Source organism: Glandiceps talaboti, chromosome 5 (genome assembly GCF_964340395.1).
Source record: "Glandiceps talaboti chromosome 5, keGlaTala1.1, whole genome shotgun sequence".
NCBI lineage: Eukaryota > Metazoa > Hemichordata > Enteropneusta > Spengelidae > Glandiceps > Glandiceps talaboti.
The window spans coordinates 19,270,774-19,283,791 of NC_135553.1; the positions used below are offsets into that span (position 1 = coordinate 19,270,774).

The following is a 13,018-nucleotide window of genomic DNA, read 5'->3' on the forward strand; positions in this document are numbered from 1 at the left end:
TGATTTATAAAATTAGTCTTGTAATCAAACGATTACTCAAATCTAAATCAAATGAATAATCAAATCAAAATCAAATATAACAAGAGATATCGCACCTATTAAAGTTGTGATTCATGCTTTTCTTTTCTTTGTATAGTTATGACATTTTCCCTGTCTGGCACAGGAGCACGCAAGTCCATTCCTGACAGAGCCGAGTTAAATACTGTAAACATGAAAAATTTCACTGAAGACTCATTTTCACTTATTTCACTGGAAAATAAGTTGTGACTAAAATGCCTCTTAGTACATGAACAGTGCACCAGAATTAGAGAAATTTGTACATGTGAGAACGAGCTGAAGACTGTAAAATCACATAATTTTCTATTGTGAAAATATCTTGGTTTTAACAGTACAAGGGCTTATGATAATTACCGAACTATTTAGTGAGAATTCTTCGCCTTTTTTTTATCATGAAATCAGGGTTCGCACGGTCCTGGAAAACCCTGGAATTTCAAACCCTCCCTGGAAAAATGCGCCCTACCCCTGGAAAACCCTGGAAAATGATCATGTATAATCGATCAATTAATATTGACGATCGTCATGTCTGTGCTCGAGCCACCCATTCATATGATTCTGAATCTCGTAAGTGTGAAATTGCGAAAATATTTTCAAAGTCTTTCGCCACGCCGATTGAACCCAGACAGTCAAGCGATCGTTCCACGAGACACTTCGCCCCACAGACCGTGCCTATTAGTTGAATGGGCGCCGCAGTGTTTCTTTTGATCTTGCATATATTGCTACTCCATACATCTCCCCATCGTCATTTCAGGGACATGATATTGTAACAGTCCCGGCCGCGCCGGGGTAACATGTACAGTAGGTCTGTTAACAAGATTATCGTAACACTGTAGCGAGTATCAACGCATCATCAACCTTGATTAGAAATTGTTACAAGTTCGGCGCACTAGTCGACTGATACTACAAGATAGGGCTAGGGCCTAGAGAAGTGCAGTTGAATTTCCGGGTTGTGGAAGTACAGTTGTGACTTTTATTTCGTCGATAAATGGGTATTTGTGTTACATGTTCTAAAAGAATAAACTACTGTTTTATGTTGTCAGTACAGTAACATTCGTCAATGGTCAAGTTGACTTGAGAAATCGCGATGTTCCGCAACTCATGACATCCGTACATAAACATCGAGACGCAAGCGATGAATGTATTCAGTTATTCATAGCTCGACATTTCGTTACGTAAATGACGTTTTTATTCAAAATTTTGAAGAAAAAAATTATTTAAGGTGGCTTATAAATCCAGTAACATCAAACCATACAATAACGAGGACAAACTTTAGTTTTTGATTTATTTTTCTGGATATGTCTGAATTAGACTGACGAATGCTGCGACTCAATCTTACACGATCAATGCACCAGCTTGACGAAACGGCTACTTAGGGGGTAGGACAGAGGTTTCTCCGTTAATCTTAGCGTGTAAACGTGGTTTTGAAACCAATATCTTGCATAGTGTCGATTGTCTTTAAAATGTTTTGTGACATATGGGAACTGTTGTTGATTTTTCTCGTCCACATCAGACAATTAGATGTCATTCAAAAAATATACTTTAGTGTCAACACCCCTGGAAAATGTCCAAAATCAATATGAATACCCCTGGAAAACTGACGAAAAACCCCTGGAAAGTCCTGGAATTTTGTTTTGCTTTAAGTGTACGAACCCTGGAAATGTATGTTCAGTTTAACATGATGTAAAGTGTGACAGCGCAAAGATAATGATGAGATTTGTATCAACATCGTCATTGACATTATGTCTGCTATGATTTGTGTTATTTTGTGTACACTTTTTGTATAGAAGGATAAGTTAGCATGATTCTTAACATTTAAAAAAAACCCACGAAACAAAAGACAATAAACCAAAAGTTATACATTAAATTGTGTCAATTAATTAGCACAGCTGAACTCATCTAGATCTGATAATACTACTATGATAAATCTATATTTTCTATTCTACTGGTACGAAGCCAAGCGAGTGAAACTATCCCCCCTGGAACTCTAACTACCCCCCCCCCCATACCCCATTATTTACATTATGATCGACTCTTTCAAAAGGCAGACATAGAGACTATTCTAATATTACTAGTATATACTATGCTTTCACTTTACATAAAAGGTTTGATAAATTTCAATAGGAAAAGTTTTCTAGCTATAATTTTGGCGGGTATGGCAATTGTTGGTAGAATGAGTCATACACGTTACACTACAATGTCAATCACACACACAGATGAATTATTCAATGTCATTCATCACGATAAAGACTAGTCAAAGACAAACTTCAACATAAAATGTCAATATTTTATTGCGTTCCTCAATGTGCTAAACATAAAACCATAAATACAATCTCTGGGACAAACCAATATTCAATGTCCACATGACACATAACACATCCCTTACATTACAATCTTCTTTAACACATCCCTAATATTACAGTCTTCAAATAACACATCCCTTATATTACAATCTACAAATACCACATCCCTTATATCACAATCTACAAATACCACATCCCTTATAACACAATCTACAAATAACACATCCCTTATATCACAATCTACAAATAACACATCCTTTATATTAGAATCTTCAAATAACACATCCCTTATATCACAATCTTCAAATAACACATCCCTAATATTACAATCTACAAATAACACATCCCTTATATCACAATCTACAAATAACACATCCCTTATATTACAGTCTACAAATAACACATCCCTTATATTACAATCTACAGATAACACATCCCTTATATTACAATCTACAAATAACACATCCCTAATATCACAATCTTCAAATAACACATCCCTTATATTACAATCTACAAATACCACATCCCTTATATCACAATCTACAAATACCACATCCCTTATAACACAATCTACAAATAACACATCCCTTATATCACAATCTACAAATAACACATCCCTAATATTACAATCTACAAATAACACATCCCTTATATCACAATCTACAAATAACACATCCCTTATATCACAATCTACAAATAACACATCCCTTATATTACAATCTACAAATAACACATCCCTAATATTACAATCTACAAATAACACATCCCTTATATCACAATCTACAAATAACACATCCTTTATATTACAATCTACAAATAACACATCCCTTATATCACAATCTACAAATAACACATCCCTAATATTACAATCTACAAATAACACATCCCTTATATCACAATCTACAAATAACACATCCCTTATATCACAATCTACAAATAACACATCCCTTATATTACAATCTACAAATAACACATCCCTAATATTACAATCTACAAATAACACATCCCTTATATCACAATCTACAAATAACACATCCTTTATATTAGAATCTTCAAATAACACATCCCTTATATCACAATCTTCAAATAACACATCCCTAATATTACAATCTACAAATAACACATCCCTTATATCACAATCTACAAATAACACATCCCTTATATTACAATCTACAGATAACGCATCTCTTATATTACAATCTACAAATAACACATCCCTTATATTACAATCTACAAATAACGCATCTCTTATATCACAATCCATAAATAACACATCAATCTACAAATAACACATCCTTTATATTATATCACAATCTTCAAATAACACATCCCTTATATCACAATTCACAAATTAACCACATCAATCTACAAATAACACACATCCCTTATATCACAATCTACAAATAACACATCCCTTATATCACAATCTACAAATAACACATCCCTTATATTACAATCTACAAATAACACATCCCTTATATCACAATCTACAAATAACACATCCCTTATATCACAATCTACAAATAACACATCCCTTATATTACAATCTACAAATAACTCATCCCTTATATCACAATCTTCAAATAACACATCCCTTATATCACAATCTTCAAATAACACATCCCTTACATTACAATCTTCAAATAACACATCCCTTATATCACAATCTACAAATAACACATCCCTTATATCACAATCTACAAATAACACATCCCTTATATTACAATCTACAAATAACACATCCCTTATATTACAATCTTCAAATAACACATTCCTTATATCACAATCTACAAATAACACATCCCTTATATCACAATCTACAAATACCACATCCCTTATATCACAATCTACAAATAACACATCCCTTATATCATCTACAAATAACACATCCCTTATATCACAATCTACAAGTAACACATCCCTTATATTACAATCTACAAATAACACATCCCTTATATCACAATCTTCAAATAACACATCCCTTATATTACAATCTACAAATACCACATCCCTTATATTACAATCTACAAATAACACATCCCTTATATTACAGTCTACAAATAACACATCCCTTATATCACAATCTACAAATACCACATCCCTTATATTACAATCTACAAATAACACATCCCTTATATCACAATCTACAAATAACACATCCCTTATATCACAATCTACAAATACCACATCCCTTATATCACAATCTACAAATACCACATCCCTTATATCACAATCTACAAATAACACATCCCTCATATTACAATCTACAAATAACACATCCCTTATATTGCAATCTTCAAATAACACATCCCTTATATCACAATCTACAAATAACACATCCCTTATATCACAATCTTCAAATAACACATCCCTTATATCACAATCTACAAATAACATATCCCTTATATTACAATCTACAAATAACATCAATCTACAAATAACACACCACTTACATCACAATCTACAAATAACACATCAATCTACAAATACCAAATCTCCTATATTACAATCTACAAATAACACATCCCTTATATTACAATCTTTAAATAACACATCCCTTATCACAATCTACAAATAACACATCCCTTATATCACAATCTACAAATAACACATCCCTTATATCATCTACAAATAACACATCCCTTATATCACAATCTACAAATAACACATCCCTTATATCACAATCTACAAATAACACATTCCTTATATCACAATCTACAAATAACACATCCCTTATATTACAATCTACAAATAACACATTCCTTATATCACAATCTACAAATAACACATCCCTTATATTACAATCTACAAATAACACATTCCTTATATCACAATCTACAAATAACACATTCCTTATATTACAATCTTCAAATAACACATCCCTTATATTACAATCTACAAATAACACATCCCTTATATTGCAATCTTCAAATAACACATCCCTTATATCACAATCTACAAATACCACATCCCTTATATCACAATCATCAAATACCACATCCCTTATATCACAATCGTCAAATAACACATCCCTCATAATACAATCTTCACGTAATACATCCCTTATACTTCAAGTACAAATCACAGAATGTTCACCCAATAATTAGACATACATGACACGCCAAGTTAAAAATAAAAAGATGCATCATCACATTGTGCACTGATCAGTGTTTGTGTGGAACTTGTCAACTCTATCAATTGTGTGATGATCGTAATTCCATGTAAATGCGGAATTGTGAACCATTGTAAAAAACCCACAAGATCTTAGTATTACAGATAAAACCTAATTTACAAACATGACTACAAAACCAACGTTTCTATCGTATTAAAATATTAAAATTCGGAGGAATTCACACACAGAAAGCGTACATTGTTTATTTGGCAAACTTTCCTGCTTTAATGTACTGTCTACACAGATAAGTGATAAAGGTTAACCCTGGCTTAAAACCAATATAAATCATCAACATTTATGAACTAACTGCAGCCTTACTTCTACCAAACATATATTTCCCCCATCAAAACTTTTCAAAACATGTTTTTTACATGTGCTATGATAAAGTTTAAAATTATCACTCATCAGTATAATTAATGTATGCTTACCAACATAACCTGTGATTATCGTTAAAATGTACAATAACATTGGAAAAAAGTGTCTAAAATGAGTATTTGATATATTTGAAACGTCTATTTTGATTAGTGCTTTAGAGACCGTTGAAACAAACCTCCAATGTCTATGATGTCTAGGTCGGACGTCTATTTCCTATAGAAGATAATCTTTCAGTTGATGTCCAACCCATCTATCAACTTTTCAATTTTCGTCAGCCTCTGCTCAATGTCTGTGAAGTTCTTTTCCACAGTCCTCTCTTCATGCTCTTCTTTTGCTGAAAAAGAAAGGTCATATTCAAATCTTTTAATTCAATTTTTGAGGATGAAAGCTTTCTTACCATTGTGTCTATTTTGGGAATGGTAGGGAATAGCATCCACAATTGTGACTAGATAAACCGCAAGTTGTTAATGAAGATAGACACTACATTTAGAAGAAAAGTTGTCGACCCTCATCCAAATTGTTTTATCTATTGCAATTTACGTCTTCTTAGAACAGAAGAGAAGTGTGGATTGCAGACACTTTACTGTATTTTGAGGTTTATACTTGGAAGAGCTAAGGGGTGTAGGACTGGAATGTAGTCTGACTTACACTTGGACGAGCTTGGGCTCGGACAGGGCTGTACTCTGACTTGGACTGGGAAGAACTTGGGTTAGGACAGGACTGGAATCTAAATTTACATGTGGAAGAGTTTGGGCGTTAGGATAGGGTTGTAGTCTCCAAGATGGTCTATCTACGGAATGAAGTCACACTGTATGCAATATCCGTCTTTAAGCTGCATCTGTATATCTATATTTCATAATACGTAATTTTTTCTAATCTTTGTCAGAAAGATTGCACGTACACATATAAGGTATTCTCATTTCCGTGGTAACAATGCCAAGAAAGAGTTACCAATGCAACTAGGAATGGAAATAATTAAATGCAATTTGGCAAATACGTGTATGTGGCATAAACTGAAGATAAAACTTACGTTTCCAAAGACCAGAATTAATAGCCATATCTTTGAGTCTCGCTGTTAGATAATCCAACATCTCAAAGTGGTTCTTCTCTTTGTCGTTTGCCGTCTTAGCTGTGGAGAATGCGTCATTGATAATAGCGATGAAGATACTCATAGATATGGTAACATTGAGCATAGCATAGATAATAAGGAATAGTGTGCAAACTTGACCGGAGACATTCAAACTGTCATCGCTTGGAAATTTACCCACTGACACAGTGAATAACAGTGAAATTATGTCAGAGAATGATTTGAAGACGTCCAGATATGTATGGAAGTAGAGATAGGCTGCATGCGAGAACATAAACAGAGTAATAAGGTAAAAGATAGAAAAACTAATTAATCCACATTTTGCTTCACTCAAGGTCATTGACAAAAGCATCATACGCCGATTGAATCGCATCAATTTTAGAAAGCGGAGAACGGCAAAGAACATGTCAATGGCTAAGATATGATTCAATGTGTTGCTCATAGCTGCAAGGTCTTGAAGATTCCCACTATCATCTGAAATGATAACAACGATAAAACCTAAATCCATGGCGTGATTATTTCAGCAGTTTCGTGAATGTATTTACAGAACAAGCAAGTTTTAAGATGATTTGGAATATCTGTCAAATTATTATACTTCAATATGGCAAAACTATTGCTGTACCTTGTAATTTGACTACATTTAATACTGGGGCTTTTTATTGACTTTTGGCGCATACTGGCTCATGATATAATCTTCTATGAACTTGTGATAAATGTGCGAGGCCACTTTGTATTATGCAAGTTACATATTATATCATAAATTGTAATTCCGGAGATGTAGACATTTGATCATCCAAATATAACCATGTTTGTATTTCGGATGCCCTGTCATAGAATTGACTAATTTGTGAATGTTGTAACATTGCTGCGAAAGGGAGTGGTGGCTTTACGACATTGCCACAAAAGGGTCTGGTGGGTTACCACTAAAAATGGTTTGGTGGGTGTCTGATGATGCAGTGGATATAATTGTTGGTATATAATATTTCTGCATGCACACGGCAACGTAGCCAACTCTTGTTAAGTTGTAGTTGCAAAGTGCACTTTAATGTTGACACGGCTTTCTAGTTTGTTATCAAAAACATCCATTAATCACCAAATACAGACGGTTCCATTAGCACAGTCTAATTTCATTGGATTAATAAAAGCTTGGAACTGGATTTTTGTAGACTTTTCACTTACAGCTACCTCTAATGAGAGAGCAAACAAAAGTTATTTTTTTCTAATCTTTCAACTTACTTTTCAATATGTTTCTGATCGTATTAGTGCCACTGATTTCATAAACAACCATGAATGCTAATGATGCGAAGGTGTTTGCTGTCAGGACAAGATCAAAGATGTTCCACGGCAACTGGAAGAACACCAGTCGTTGTTTGATGAGTCGTCGGATGAGGGATACTAATAGGACTATAGCCAACGCAGCAAACAACACCCAGCAAACAAATATCAGTATTGCATTCTTATCATAGAAAGTGTTTAGGCCAAACACTTTGTGAAGAAGTCGAAACGAACGATGCTGAACCATGCATTCTCCACTACCAATGTCCACGAACTCAACCACGTATGTAATACTTGAAAACATATTGCTATCCGGATTATACACATCAAACTCCATCAGAACCACTTTCGTAAATCTGTCTATCCATGATTCTGCTGCAAGGAATCGTGTCAATTTTCTTACTTGGGATGTTTGCTTCGGAAAAGTTGCAACATAACCAGTAACATCATAGTGTCCATGACGTCCCCAAATACCTATTCCACTGAGAGTAGATGAATCCTGGTATTGCCAAGGGCTTTGTCTCTTTGTATCATTTGTATCTGGTTGATATGATTGCCACCCGACATCAAAATTAGCCGTCTCTGTTTTATCCATGCGTTCACACTGGGAATATGCTGCGTTTAAAACATTTACTTGACAGTCACCTATTAAAGAATGGAATATGCCACATTTACAATATCTACTGGACAGGAGCCTATTAAATATGCTGTGTTTACAATTTTACTTGAGCCACCTGTTAAAGATGACACCAAAGTATGGCTTTAGGCAACATTCTTTTTTTCTAATTTTAAGTGACATCCTAAAGGCAATGATAGGAAGCAATTTGAGATAATTCATAACTATATTTTATTGCTTAGTTACCCTGTTTCAATTGTCACTCCAATTAGCGAATGTCTACAACAATGAAGAAACGAAACACATATCTATTTATTTACCTTTTGTGTGCCTTTGCTGTCTAAGGCGGGGCGTGCCAACGAGGAAAGTTCTTCCATCTGCCATTGTTATTGTTCGGTTCCTTGATTCTTCATACATGTTTGAAATTAATACCTTATCCGTCCATTTCCAGAAATCGATAGGAGTTCGTATCTGAGAATACATTATACATGTAATACTACATTAGTACTGGTAAAGGTAAATCTGCTTGTGACAGTCATACTGCTCTTTAGGGCCAAAAACGTGATTAGTATTAATAATAAAACGACATGTAGAAATTGAAAATGATCGCATGGAAATGAAGCAGGGGTAACTTCCAATTCATGTTTTGTATGGACCAACATATTTCTAAGATTGATATCACGACGCTATAAGCTGTTAAAGGTGCTTCAGGAAATAGTGATATAATTACCTTGTTAGAACGTAAACTATTGAAATGCTTGTATATCATGTTTAAGTGTGGTGGGAAAAAGTAAGTAAAAAGGTAAGTTAAAAATATGAAAACAGGAGTCGTTATACTGTACTTACTTTATTGAACTTTGGTTTGGAATTAATGAAAGTGTTTTGAAGGTGACTGTTGAAGTAATACGTCATTGGGTTTCTCGAGTATTGACATAATTTAATTGATACTGCAACCAATACCATGTAAACCAGAATGCCATAAAGTACAGTCATCATTTTTTTCTCCTTGGTCCTTCTCTGTCTTATAGTGTCCACCTCATCAGATGTCAAAGGGTGACAGGTGTCGTCTTTGTCCATTTCTGATAAGCAAATGACAATTGTCACATGACATTTAGAGGGGAAAGCAGTTTGTAAAAGTATACTTGTGTACACTTTCGGAAGCAATACTCAATAGGTTTGATTAGTTGTCATTTACCATGATAGCGTTATCAATGACTTTGTGTAGATGAATGAAATAGTATTGGGTAAGGGTCAAATTTACACTCCCTGATACAGAGACAGAGACAGAGACAGAGACAGACACAGACACAGACACACACACACGCATGCATGCATGCATACATACATACATACATACAGTACATACAGTACATACATACATAATAAATAATAATAATGTTTGGTTCTTATGTAGCGCTTTCCCACGTCGTGCTCAAAGCGCTTTACAATTATTACCCTGGCTCGGATCAGAACGGCACAACGGCCCTTTAGTCTTCCTCAACTCCCCAGGGAGCATACAATCCATTGCAGCCATTTCAGCGCATAGGATTAAAGCCTTCACATTGCAACCTACTTCCTACCAGGTCCCCAATTGTACAGCTGGGTTGACTGAGGCACAGTTGTGGTTCAAATCTTGCCCAAGGACTTTAGCCACTCAGAAACAAACAGCAGGCAGCGACAGGGCTCGAACCTGCAACCTGTAGATTCCAAACCGGTCACGCTAACCATTCACCCATCATGACTACATACACATAATCAACATGCATACACAACCGGGTAAATGCATATATACATGCAGGTGCATGTGCATGCATACGCATTCATATGCATGTAGGCACACACATGCAAAACGTGCAGGGTATTAAGATTTACATAAATTTACATATATGATCATTTTTGTTATTTACCTATTTTTATGTCCCTGCGGGTTATGATCTTTTTATTGTCATCGTCGGGCAGTGTGATGATGTTCCTGGTACATTTACTTATCTCGTATTTTTGTTTTATCAGTGATAACACATAAGCTAGAATTAATCCCTAAAAATGTCAATTTGAAATGAAGAAATGCAAAGGAATGTTAAAAAAACTAATGATTGAACAAGTCCTGAATTTTTATATCTACATCTATATTCTATGATGTAAGAATGGTTTTCTTATTATACAAAATTGGTTACCTGGGTAACCGAGGAATAAATATTCAGATCTCATCATTTGATAAGCAACATGAACAGGATGAGAGTTTTGTGTAGATATGATTGCTAATTTTGTAAAAGGACCCTCATTAATTTCTTCATGCATTGTCTATGGGGGATATTTTGGCCTCTAACTTCCATGGCTCTGTGATTTGAATAAATATTGATTTTTTTTATGACGTTGTGAAATCATAACGCTATATTTGGAAATTAATTTGTTTGAAAACATTGTTGACTTGTAGCACTTTTAATTTAGTTTTGTCTTAGTTTCCCATTCTTTCTGTTTTGTCTTTGTGCGAAATTTGCCACTTCCGTGACTCGTGAAGACACGCGGAAATCCGGGCACGATTTTTAAATCTCTTTTATGGTTTAGCTTGCTTTGGAAGCCAATAAAAATGTGAATATTTGTTCTTGGAAGAGGTATTGGGGTAATGGGATCACAGCCGTTGGATGTGCCAGGCTTTCTTGACGTGTCAATCAATGGTTCTTCAATTTACACTGCCAAGGGAATTTATATTGAAGATGTTGGATGGCATGCTTACGACCAATGAAATTTATTCAAAACTGATACCTGACATACCTGTCCTGGGTCACACAAGGTCACGAAAATCGACCATTTTGTGTATATTAATTATTATTTTCTTTAAATTTAACATTTCATTAGGCTTAATAGTTTTATTTTCAGAATGTCTGTAATATGGTCTGTGCTGCAAGTAGAAAAGGCTAATAAATAAATAAATAAATAAATAAATAAATAAATAAATAAATAAATAAATTGCTATTCTCCAAATTATCATTTTACTAACCAGAGTTCACTATATTCTGTATTAATCACCACAGAAAGTCTCATTGGCCTACCTTTAGTGGTTCTATGATGAGAACTGATTCAAAGAAAGACGTTAGACAAGATGTCAACCAGTCAGCTGATTTGTCAGCTCCCCACTGCAGACTGTAGCTGATGACGAAAAATGCACATACCATCGACACTAGGAATACTCCGATCCAATTAATGTATAAACACCAATATGGCAACATAAAAGTGTCCCTTTGCTCAGACTCGTATAAACGTCCAGCCCGTTGATCACCCACTTCGTATGATGTACATGTAGACGCTCTCCATAAATTCAGTCGATTCCAACACCTATGGAAAATGGTCAGCCGATTGCCAGATCTTCTGGTTTTCCTGAAGATTTGGACAATTATTATGTTCACTGGAAACACAACGAGAGTAGAGACGGTACCAATGTAGATCTGTTGCAACGAGAATTGGATTGGACCAAAACGTACCTGGGTATAATTAATCTGATCTTGCTCGGAGTCGGTTTTGTAGAACATGGCATTGGAAAGCAAATACGCCAGTAGTGTAGAAAGACAGCAGGACAATCTCTGCACACGTGTGAAAATACTTCGTGTTGGTCTTAAAAAGAGAGAAACCCATAAGTGGTCATCTGTCAGGCCTACTTGTCTTCTTAAGCCAATTCTGTTCTTAAAGTCTAAAATATCATCTTTACCGGCAACTGTCAAGATGCGATCAATTTTACCATCACCCTTGTCAACAGCAAGCCACTGGTTGCACAAGAAGTAGAAGCTGTAATAAAGGTGCCAGTCAGTCATAAAAGTGACAATATCATAGGAATCTGTCACATGATTTGCCACAGCATAGGGTATAAAGTGGGAGCTTAATATTGCCCAAAGCATAGGGTATAGGTAAGTGCTAGATATTGCCCAAAGCATAGGGTATAAGTAAGTGCTAGATATTGCCCAAAGCATAGGGTACAAGTAAGTGCTAGATATTGCCCAAACCATAGGGTATAAGTAAGTGCTAGATATTGCCCAAAGCATAGGGTATAAGTAAGTGCTAGATAATGCCCAAAGCATAGGGTACAAGTAAGTGCTAGATATTGCCCAACGCATAGGGTATAAGCAAGTGCTAGATATCGCCCA

At 35.0% G+C, this 13,018-nt stretch overlaps 2 protein-coding genes across 2 annotated transcripts; both read right to left on the reverse strand.

Annotated features, from left to right (window-relative positions):
- Window positions 1-5,752: 5,752 nt before the first annotated feature.
- On the reverse strand, window positions 5,753-8,675 carry LOC144435962 (polycystin-2-like protein 1). Its single transcript, XM_078124607.1, has 3 exons — window positions 8,228-8,675; window positions 6,935-7,465; window positions 5,753-6,238 (listed from the first exon to the last, which is right to left on the reverse strand). The coding sequence occupies exons 1-3, from the start codon at window positions 8,601-8,603 to the stop codon at window positions 6,135-6,137; spliced, it is 1,011 nt and encodes a 336-aa protein (XP_077980733.1). The 5' UTR covers window positions 8,604-8,675; the 3' UTR covers window positions 5,753-6,134.
- Window positions 8,627-10,821, reverse strand: LOC144435454 (polycystin-2-like). The gene is made up of 5 exons (XM_078124048.1): window positions 10,790-10,821; window positions 9,729-9,961; window positions 9,203-9,353; window positions 8,670-8,911; window positions 8,627-8,638 (listed from the first exon to the last, which is right to left on the reverse strand). The coding sequence occupies exons 2-5, from the start codon at window positions 9,957-9,959 to the stop codon at window positions 8,627-8,629; spliced, it is 636 nt and encodes a 211-aa protein (XP_077980174.1). The 5' UTR covers window positions 9,960-9,961; window positions 10,790-10,821.
- Window positions 10,822-13,018: the final 2,197 nt, after the last annotated feature.